The 11,991-nt window shown below is 35.4% G+C and overlaps 1 protein-coding gene and 1 pseudogene across 1 annotated transcript; one reads left to right on the top strand and one right to left on the bottom strand.

The window, feature by feature from the left end:
- The first annotated feature begins 1,799 nt into the window (after positions 1-1,799).
- Positions 1,800-3,550, top strand: LOC113234830 (annotated as a pseudogene).
- Positions 3,551-10,499: 6,949 nt separating this feature from the next.
- LOC113234957 (retinol dehydrogenase 11-like) lies at positions 10,500-11,484 on the bottom strand. The gene has a single exon (XM_026470483.1). It carries the CDS (start codon positions 11,427-11,429, stop codon positions 10,530-10,532), a length of 900 nt encoding a protein of 299 aa, XP_026326268.1. The 5' UTR covers positions 11,430-11,484; the 3' UTR covers positions 10,500-10,529.
- Positions 11,485-11,991: the final 507 nt, after the last annotated feature.

Here is an 11,991-nt window from a genome sequence, read left to right as displayed (position 1 = left end):
GAGAATATTTTAAGTATGGTGTGTTAGTGCTGCTGCTGAACCTTGAGCGACAATCCTGGATCACACTTACATTTACTTTATTAACACTCACACATACTTACTCACTGACACACTCACACACACTATCGTACACAACAATCATGCACACAGACACACACACACACACACACGCACACACATATAAACATTTTCAAACAATTGGTTAATACTCTCTTTTATTATATTCCGTTCATGATTTGTGCTACTTTATTCGTGAAATTGGTAACAGGGAAAGTCTGATTACCTGCGAGACAGGCTTAGCCTAGTGCAGGATTCAAGTGTCATTTTTATTTGTACACGATAGTCGCTGCAACAAATTGTGTTTCTTTTATTTTGTGTACTTAATTTAATTTCCATTGTACCTTCACAATTTTGTTGTCTAATAAATAATTTTTATTTTTTTTTTTTTAATTTTTTTTCAGTACTCCCTACCGTGTTACAAATTATTCTTTAGATAATATTCTTAGGTATGTCGTTTGTTTTTTGTAAGACCATTGTTTAATCGTAAATACCTAAACCATTTGGATTAGCAGAACAATTTTTCCCGCTTCTCTTCCGGTGATTCGCCTTAAGCAGCGTTAAGAATCAACATAATTAAGGCACCATTAATATCAGAGGTCACAGAGGTTGTTTTTGTACATGTATTTATTTACTCAAATGTCAATAAAATGTAGGACACATGTTAGAGGACACATTAGTATACTAACGTATTTGTTTAATTATAACTTATGAGTAACAGGAATAAGTGAACTTGAAACGTGAAACTTAACGTTAAAGTGTTGGTAATCTGTGCGACTAAATTCTTAATTTCCTTTTGATATAGCTAATTGAATAGCAAGATAATATCTTTCCTTACTTAATTCATATTTTTTACTTTTATCGGATACATTTCACACTGTGCGCAGAAATGAACCAACGCGTTCGCGTTACGTCGTAATGTTTTATTTATCGTTGGACGACTGTCGCGTCTAGCCTGTTCCCATAAATAACGACTATCTGTCGTGACTCTGTCGTGGACGTTTATTTTATCGTTGAACGACTGTCGTGTCTAGCTGTTCCAACTAGATCGTGACGACAATTTATCGGTGCACGTGCAGACAACGATAGTAGCTGCGATTATCTGTCGTCACATTTTTATAGTGACGTTGACGTACGACTGTCGTTCTAGCTCTTCCCATTGTCTCGATAGTCTGTCGTCGTAACGTCAAAAAATCGTCGTGAATGACAGTTAATCGTGTTGTGCTATATATGAACAACTTCATTTAAATATACAAGTCACGACATTTTAATCTGCACGACTATCTGTCGTTACGACATAATGGGAACGCACCTTTAAACCTACCCTCACCGTTTCTCTTTCGATCTACTAGAAACTCCACTCCCTTGTAACATAATAAAATATCCGTACAATATACTCCGTACAGTATACATCGGTACCGTGATTCAAAACTTGTTATGAATATGTTATGACTCGCATATTCTCAATACGTCATGCGTCAGCTTGAATTTTAGCTTGTTTTGCTACTCGCATTGTAATTCTCAGTAGGTACAGAGTTCCGTTCCGAGAGACAATGGTAGTGCCGCAGGACCTTTTTGCCGAGGTAAATAATAAAAACCGGGTTGTTGAGTACTTTTTAATGATATCGTTTTTCTTTTTGTATTCAGTTCATCGATTGACGTCCTTTTATGTTGTCGTCTCCATTCAAACTTACATACCTACAACCTTATTAACCATATTATTTAGCGACCAAGATATCCACAAATTTTCTGAAAATTGATACTAGGCTGACCGGACCTCTGTGTTTATTGAAAAGAACCATATAACTCGTGGTGTAGTAAAATATAAAATGTGTGAAACAGAAGCTAATCTAAAAGGCAAAGTTGCCATAGTAACTGGTGGAAGTTCAGGAATTGGATTTGAAGCTGCCAAAAATTTAGCGAAACATGGTGCTAAAGTGATCATTGCTAGCAGAAACGAGACCAAACTGAAAGCTGCCAGAGATGAAATAGGGGAAATCTCTGGAAACAATCAAATTGCTTACAGAATGCTTGATTTGGGATCTCTGAAATCTGTGCGAAATTTCGCAAATGACATTATTACATCGGAGCATAGATTGGATATACTTGTAAATAATGCAGGAGCTATTGGATTGCCCGACAAACTAACTGAAGACGGATTAAATCTAACATTGCAAGTGAATTATTTTGGTACGTTTTTACTTACATATCTATTGCTGCCTTTACTAAAATCTTCAGCACCAAGTAGAATAATTAACGGTAGCGCGGCATCTATGTATATCGGGCATTTAGAGTTTGATCATTGGAATGACATTGGAAGATATAACTTCATAACATCATTGGCGAATTCAAAATTAGCAGTTGTCTTGTTCAATGCAGAATTGGATCGTCGATTGAAAGGGACAGGAGTAACCTCAAACAGTTTTGATCCTTTTCTTGCTCGCGATACTGATATATTCAACATATCGCCTATTTTTAGAGACATTTCAAAGACCTTTGTTGATATATTTGGTCAACGGAGAGAAGAAGTGGGAAATCAAATAACGTATTTGGCAGCAGCACCGGACTTAGAAACAGTAAGTGGTATGCATTACAAGTTCTGCGCTAAATGGATGAATCATTGGTCAGTGAATGATGAAGATTTAACTAGAAGGCTTTGGGAAGCATCGAAAGAAGCTGTCGGGGTAACAAAAGAAGAAGATTGGGAAGCCAATATTGTGAAATGAAACTATAATTAAAATCAGAATGTAATGTAAACTAACAGAAATGTGGAATGAATAACACCGCAATAACATAATAATACTACCTAACCGTACCTAATAAGTATAATAGTAATAAGTTAGTAGATAAAAAGTGTGTTACAATGACTATGGTTACAAACTGTAATACGAGTATAACGAGTTACAATTTTAGCAAAGAGGAACTTCCTATCACAAATTTCGTGACCTTGCCAGTGCAATATGAATTTTCTATCATTATTCTGGCCATATCGACATGACCAGCTGAATAGAGCCCTAACGTATCTTGTGCCGTTATACACATGACAATGTCTTTGTTATTGTTTTGTGTTTTCTTGGCTTTTGTTGTGACTAGGGTTTCCAGGTCTTAAACCCGAATAGCTGGACAGACCAGTCAGTACAGTCGGACACTACATTTTTAAACATTTTGTGATGACCAAGTGACTGGTCAAATATAAAAAGCCGGACAAAAGTCTGATTTGGATTGGACATGTATACAAGAAGCGTATGTCCAGTTTTATCCGGACGTCTAGCAATGTTAGTGACAATGCTTGTTACAATAAAAATGTTTTTCTTTCTTTTTTGCTTCTTGTTCTATCAATTGAAAAGAAATATACTTTTCGTTGCATATCAGTTCTGTTATAATATTTGACTTAGTCTAGGTACATTAAAGTTATTACTCTGTGATATTTCTTATTAGACGTCCACGTCATGGGAATTTCCTATATTCAGGTTTGTACGTCATTGCAGAGCTAATCTTATCGAAAAAACAGCCAAAAACAAACCGACTTGCGTAGATTAAGTTTAGTAATTGGTCTATTAATCTACTCATGGACATGATAAGGAAAATCCTCATAATATAATCTGTACATGTATACAAAAAAGAATATAGTTATGTTTGTTTGTTTGAATGCATATTACATCATTTATTGTGATAAATGGGGAACTGGCATCTTTTCAGTAGCATTGTAACACATACCAGGGGTAATGGTCCTCACTTGTTCGTGATAAACATCACGTTACTTGTGATAAAATTTAAAAGTGGCAGTTTTATCACACGAATGAGACAGCTGAATGTGTATATAATAAACTTTATCATGGTGGCATGCTACTGGCAGGTAATGTTATATACAAATACTAGTCTTTAATTTATTCTCAAACTGACTTGACTTGCATAAAGTTTTTTTTGAAGTTCAAGGGCAGTAACGGCAAGTTCGTAAAAGAATATTTGGAAGAATGTTTGCCTCGTCTATATGAAATTTGGTTTGATTCCTATTGGTTCGTACGTTATTTGGTCTTTTGTAAGTATGAAGCGGGAGTAAAGTGGACGGGAGTGCCTGCGGGCACGGACGAGTGGCACAGGTCCAGAGACGGGCTTTAAAATCAATAATTCTTTTACTTATATATCTTGAAATATTTTAATTTAATTTTAATTTTACATGTTTCGTAAAGATGAAATTTAATTTTTTTGGAATAAAGGCTTATTATAATATTATATATTTGTTATGTGGAAAACTAGAATTTTCAGCTTTTCCATTTATTAAATAAAATTAGAGTTATAGTCGATAGATTAGAGTAGAGAGTATATAGATTTCTTTTTCTGAAAAAAAAAACTTTAAATTGCTCTCTTGTTATATTTTGCAAAAGCATGTTAGACGTTTTTCCAGCACCGTAATATTAAATTGACACATAAATTTTCATAATAATGAAAGGCGCGCTAGGGCGACCACTGTTATGCAACGCGAGTGTATCGCGAGTTTAAGCGAATCTGTGCGCCCACACATACAAGCGTCACTGCTACGGTTGTACGGAGTTACCATACTTGTCTCATTATACGATGATTCTAATGCCATTGACTTACCATCCATCCACGAAGCGCTTTAATTTGGTCACCTTGGATTCAACAGACAAGCGTGTCAAGAGGCTTATAAGCGACTCGGAATTAGTAGAGGCGAAGCTGCAGAGCCTTGAACACCGCCGTAGAGTTGCCTGCTTATCGGTATTCTACAGGATATATCACGGAGAATGTGCGATGGAATTGCATATTTTCATCCCGTCTTCCCCTTTCCGTCATCGGGGGACTAGACGTGGGCTGGGGTTCCAAAGGGAGGATAGAGAGTGAGAGGTTAGGGAGTGGAAATCCCTGCCTGCGGATTTGTTCCTCGAACGCTATAACTTGGACCTTTTCAAAGCGAGAGTGAATAGGCATTATGTAGGTGTGCATGCTACATTGTCGACCTCATGGTCACTTTTTATCAGGTCATATGGAGGTCAAATGTGCACTTATTATTTACATAAAAAAAAACATCTTTCCTGATACGTACGGCAAAAGGAATGGGATTCAGAATCCTTCAGTTTCCTGAAAACCACAACTTGGGGCAATCAAGGCCGAAGACTGAGACTGAACAGGCATTTACTAGACAAACGCGTAATATGATCAACGTTGTTTTATTTTTTTTTTAATCGGGTATATAAGAATAAGAATATGAAAGATTTATTGCGTCATCGCCGAGACACACATGAGCCTAAAACTATAATACAATACAACAAGAAGAACACATAAAAGTAATTTGCATGCAAATGCACAATAATAATAAAAATAAAGTCAAGGTCAAAGTCAAAATCGAAGTATTTATTACTTCCGTGTATTACATGTGAGCACGTTAAGCTTGACACTTTGTACAGTTAAGAGCACGTCAAGCTTGACGCTTTGTATCGTAAGCGACCTAGAGTTGGATTTAAATCTTATGTGTCAAGTTTGACGTGCTCTTGACCCTGTACTTTGGACCGTTTTTACCGTAAGCGGCATAGAGTGTTGCACAAAAAGTTATCATTGTCAATTTAATGTCAACAATAATAAGAATAAAATATACCAATGGATTTATGTTACATAAATAAGTAATATTTGTCTTACAAATCGCTTAATTAAACATGCCATTACCTTTTTGTTCATCGAAAGAAAAAGTTAGGTGCACCACAGTCCATCGTCAAGTTCGAATTTGAAAAATATTTTCCACGCTAGCGTGCAAAAAACGCTTTTGCGCGCAGATTTATAATGAGAAAGAAAGCCTTTCCGGGCTAGTGAGGTGAAAAACAAATTAATAAAATTGAATAAAATCCTGACTTTATTTAAAATAATAAGAGATTTCTATATTAATTCTTGCTTTGTAAACAATAGGGTCTTCGGTAACTGTATTCTAAATAATGTTTGTAGCCTTTGCCGGTCGAGATGTTCGAGAGAATCATACGGGAGTGACGTGTGATCCCATGTAGCGTTGGTTTTCAGCAAGCCCGATACGAGTGAAGCATAGACTCGAGCGAAAAGAATATATACATCCATACTTATATATTATATACAGGTCTAACGATTCGAGTCTCGCCACAATGTGAATTTTAACTCATTTTTTGTGAGAGTATCACTTGAATATTATTGTCGACCATCATGGGTGTGGATGAAGATGGATTTTTGGCCGAAGGGTGTCATGTATCGACGATTCCGAGGTTACCGAACACCCGCGTTGCGGCACAATTCACAGTACGTACGTGTAAATAAATAATGTAGTCTTTTATTATTATTATAATGTATATTACTCTATAATATTATACATATATAAAAATACAAAACATAACCTACAAATTAGATAAGCTAATACTGAACAAACACCACACGCAAAATAGTCGCCTTGACGTCGAGTTGCGGACACCAGCCCGTTACACCAAGTACCAAGTGCTGGATAAACAACAAAAAATCAAATAATTATGCTAAATTTTATGTTTCATTTCAATTCCAATGTAAATATTTGACCCTTAATTAATAAATTTGTCGGTCTTTAATACAACAGGTCTTTAATAAACGTCACTCGGGAAAATAAAACAAACACGTTCAATAAATTCCGGTTATCTTGTTCAAGTATCTAAATTACACAAGAATCTGGTTATCTCTATTCAATCGCTTTTATAACAGATTCAAATCAATTCCGTAAACGTACAACTTGACGAGATGGAACAAAAGGTTGCTTAATGCCATAGTTTCTCAAAGTCCTATTAGACAATGAAGTGTGGTCACTCCAGCTGAGAAAGAGACCGTGAGAGGATGCTGGTTGATAGTAGTCAACCAAGGTAACAGGAAAGTTGCATCTTTGCCGAAATACATGAAAATTCAATCTAATCATTGTTCTTTCTTGGTAATTAGTATGTGCCCATATACGCATTTTCCCAGATTGGTCATTTTATACTAAACCACAAAATCTGTGCCTACTATAATTAAGTGTTGTATTGAATGTCAGGATTTTTTACTACTATGATATTAAATTATTTTTGGTAGAATTACTTCACTAGTTAGTTATAATTATTAATACAAAGATCGAACACTCAATTTTTTTTTTCGATCCGGGCCGATTCTAACCGACGTCTTCCAGCAAACTGTATCAGATGCTACTCGTATGCCAACTAAGCCACGGAACGAACCAGCGGATCTCACGAATTTCTCTACGTGCTTGTTTGTTGGATCTTTGTATCTGGTTTTTAAACGTACCTACTGGTCAATTTTTATTAAATACGAAAGTACAATACGATATAATGAATCAAAAGGAAGGGTTGCTTAAAATTTGCATGTGGTACAACAAAGAAAAAAGTAATGTTGTGTACCATAAAAAATTAAAAATTGTTTTATAAAATCAGAGTCTAATTACACTTGAGATTAGTTTGACATAAAATCAATGGATGTACGTAATTCACAAATGGTTGCAGAACTCAATTAATTATTTTGAATTTTAGATCAACTGTTTTTAGAAAATGGACGAAGTGCGACGAACACTCCTGAGATTATTTATCTCTTGCAAAATAATTAACCTCATAAACATTGACTATTTCAAGTTTATTTTCTATGGATAAGATATTATTATTTTTATAGTTGTTTTTTTTATTATTCCTATGTATGTTGTTGTTTTATTATTATTCCAAACTCGCCTTTTAATTGTCAATGCACATTAGTACAGTCAACTGGTGAAATTTCAGGCACGTGACTTGTCAACTTGTGACTTAAGGTGACGGGCCCAGTGGCTGTACCCATTTAAAGCTCTGAGTAGCACTGCAACGCTTACCATCAGGCGCACGACTTGTTCGTCTCGCCACTTGATATCATAAAAAAACTTATTGTTAAACAGATAAAAACGATTATAAGTAAATTTGTAATATTATTTTGTGCCATTATAATCATCAAAACTCTTATATGTATCACCGTTGGTCACGTATCTCCTGTAACGAGAGGATCTTCATGATTAACAATTTAGTTTTAATATTTCCAAAAAAATAAATTTCGTTTTTATAAAACATATGAAATAAAAATATTTCAAGTTAAAAATATAAAAGAATTATTGATTTTAAAGGGTATCTCTGGGCGTAGGCTTCCTTCTTCCTGTGCCACCCGTCATCAACGATGAGAATCAAACCAAAGAAGGATGGCGACATTCCGAGCATTTTGTGACCCAGTGTTTTTGATGATGTGCTTTAAAGAGGCCTATCAATACTTGTGATACATTTTTGATACATCACAGCACGAAAAAAGCTAATTGAGTACAGCCTATAGAAGCTGGGGTTATAAAGTTGATACAGGTTATGTTACAACATTATCCTGTATTTCGTTTCACATGTTTGTTCATAGTAGACAGAAAACAATAAGTTTTCAGTTTGTTCCCAAAAATAATAAAGAACTTGCTGAATGTTCCCAAATCTGCAAAACTCTGCTACATTTAAGTAATACAACGTTAACATGTTCTGCCGCAATGAAAATGAATGAAAATTAAATCTGCCCAAATGGCAGAAATTTGCCAGAAATGGTCACACTGTTCTCAATTACAATGTGACATTAACATAACATTTCGCTGCCTCACATGGCTTATTGTACAATACCGATAAGTCACAGTTCATGGTCTTTAAGGCTGGTAATAAATGTCCCAACATTGTACCCCCTATAAGTCTCTATAACGAACCTTTAGAAAGAGTTTATAAATTTAAATACCTTGGACATATTGTTACTGACAGCCTTAGGGACGATGAAGACATTGATAGGGAACGTAGGGCACTGTCGGTTAGGGCGAATATGTTGGTACATAGGTTTAGTAGCTGCATGGATACAGTTAAAATTACACTTTTTAAAGCATACTGTACATCATTCTACGCGTGCAGCTTATGGACCAACTATACCAAAAAGGCCTACAGTGCCCTGCGTGTCCAATATAATAACGCCTTCAGGGCGCTGTTGCGGCTGCCGCGCTTTTGTAGCGCTTCTGCGATGTTTGCGTGGGCGGGCGTAGACAGCTTTGAAGCTATCATGCGCAAAAAAAGCGCATCAATATTATACAGAGTGCGTGGCAGCAGCCACAGCGTGCTGAGGGAGATGGCTGACAGTGGGGACTGTCCACTGATCGGCCACTTGCTGAGAAGGACGAGGTCACTTTTAGAAATAAAATACTAACATACTCACTAAGTTTGTACTAACAATTTATGGATCACGGTTGTCTGAAATAAATACTTTTTTTTTTTTTTTTTTTAATTTATTTATTTATTAACATTGGCAAGAGGCCTCTTGTCAAAACGTTCCTTTGCTAACTTTCAAACGACGGAGCCATAGATACAAAAGTTGAAGTTGATAACTCTCATTTAAATATTGTCTAAACATTTTTGTCATATTGTGTTTTATTTTTTACTTTATGTCATTACTGTTGATTACTTTAATTGATTATTCGATTAGGTATTAATGTATTATGTGTGTAAAAGAACTAATGAAGTGTAAAATAACTAATCCTTTAGGTAAGGTATGGAAAGGTAAGGAATGTTTACATTCAATTCAATTTCCTTATCGTGTCCATGAGAATCAAATTCAAATTCAGAATTATTTATTGTTCCTTCCACCTTAATAAAACATTCCACAGGGTAATTGATGTAAAGAACATCGTACAGTGAAATTGCGAGGTGGAAGGCTGGTGCCTAAGCCGGAAATATCTAGGCATTTTGTATGCGATTCTAGACAAATTAGACTGTGTCCGGCTTTTTATATTTGACAAGTCACGTGGTTGTTCGGATGGTTTCGACGCAATAATGGATGATTAATAATAAAGACGACTGATTAATTCAATTTTATTGTTATTTTATTATAACTTAAAAAGATTTTATGATAAATTACATTTTACATTAAAAATATTAAAACTACGACACAAAATCCTTAAACATGTAGGGTGTCCAACCCTTTTTTTCCTTTTTACCTAAATGTCCGGCTCAACTGGCTTATCTATCCAGCTGTTCGGGTTTATGACCTGGCAACCATAGTCACAACAAAATCAAAACAAGAACAAAGATATCGTCATGTATATGGCTACAGAACAATAAATACAGTGTATAGCAGCGCGAGTTACATTAGGTAGGTAGTTACATTCTTGTCATGTCGATGTGACCAGAATAATGATTGAAAATTCATATTGCCCTGGCAAGGTCGCTTGATACAATTTTTAGGTACGAACTATGTGATAGGAAATTTTTTTGCTAAAATTGTAACTCGTTGTACTCGCATTACAGTTTGTAACCATAGTCAGTAACTTTCTTGTTGTAACACATTTTTAACTACTGGCTTATTATTATACTTATTAGGTAAGGTTAGGTAGTATTACTATGTTATTGCAGTATTATTCATTCCACATTTCTGTTAGTTTATTTTACATTTTGATTTTAATTATAGTTTCATTTCACAACATTGGCTTCCCAATCTTCTTCCTTTGTTATCCCCACAGCTTCTTTCGATGCTTCCCAAAGCCTTCTAGTTAAATCTTTATCATTCACTAACCAATGATTTATCCATTTAAAGCAGAACTTGTAGTGCATACCACTTACTCTTTCTAATTCCGGTGCAGCTGCCAAATACGCTATTTGCTTTCCTACTTCCTCTCTCCGCAGACCCAATATATCAACAAAGGTCTTCGATATGTCTCTAAGAATAGACGGTATGTTATTGAATAAATCAGTATCGCGAACAATAAAAGGATCGAAACTGTTTGAGGTTACTCCTGTCCCTTTCACTCGACGATCCAATTCCACACTGAACAAGGTAACTGCTAGTTTACAATTTGCCACTGATGTTACCAAGTTATATCTTCCAATATCATTCCAATGATCGAACTCTAATTCTCCGATGTACATAGCTGACGCGCTACCGTTGATTATTCTACTTGGTGCTGAAGATTTCAGTAAAGGCAGCAATAGATATGTAAGTAAAAACGTACCAAAATAATTCACTTGCATTATTAGATTTAGTCCATCTTCAGTTAGTTTATCGGGTAAACCAATAGCTCCTGCAGTATTTACAAGGATATCCAGTCTGCGCTCTGATGTCATAACGTCAGTTGCAAAATTTCGCACAGATTTCAGAGATCCCAAATCAAGCATTCTGTAAGCAATTTGATTGTTCCCAGAGATTTCCTCTATTTCATCTCTGGCAGCTTTCAATTTGGTCTCGTTTCTGCTAGCAATGATCACTTTGGCACCACGTTTGGCTAAATTTTTGGCAGCTTCAAATCCCATTCCTGCACTTCCACCGGTTACTACAGCAACTTTGCCTTTTAGATTAGCTTCTGTTTCACACATTTTATGTTTTACAAGTTATATGGTTATTTTCAATAAATACGAATAAACAGAGGTCCGGCCAGACTAATACAAATTTTCAGAAAATTTGTGGATATCTTGGTAACCAAATAATTTGGTTCATTAGGTTGTATGGAAGTTTGAATGAAGACGACAACATAAAACGATGTCATTCGATGAACTGGATACAAAAGGAAATACAATATTATTAAAAGGTACTCAACAACCCGGTTCTTATTATTTACCTTGACAAAAAGGATTTGCGGCACTACCATTGTCTCTCGGAACGAAATACTCGATTGAGAATTATATTGCGAGAAGCAAAACGAGTTCAAATTCAATCTGACGTTTGGAGAATACGCGAGTCTTTTAACTGTACTCGTCGACAATATACTCATTTTGATAAAATATATATCTTATGTGCATTTTTGAGTTCCCTAACAACGATAGCTTACAAGAATAACTATATCACGTTTATGTAGTGAACTCATTGAAAATACTGTAGTTTTCAAATGCTTATTTAAATTAATTACCACATAACATGTTTGGAATCACGGTACCAACG

This window comes from Hyposmocoma kahamanoa, unplaced genomic scaffold, assembly GCF_003589595.1.
Source record: "Hyposmocoma kahamanoa isolate Upper Pololo Valley unplaced genomic scaffold, ASM358959v1 86, whole genome shotgun sequence".
Lineage (NCBI taxonomy): Eukaryota > Metazoa > Arthropoda > Insecta > Lepidoptera > Cosmopterigidae > Hyposmocoma > Hyposmocoma kahamanoa.
This window is presented reverse-complemented; position numbering and strand designations above follow the sequence as displayed.

Bases quoted from the DNA above. Each gene is read 5' to 3' on its own strand.
- LOC113234957 (XM_026470483.1), bottom strand. From the start codon at position 11,429: ATGTGTGAAACAGAAGCTAATCTAAAAGGCAAAGTTGCTGTAGTAACC.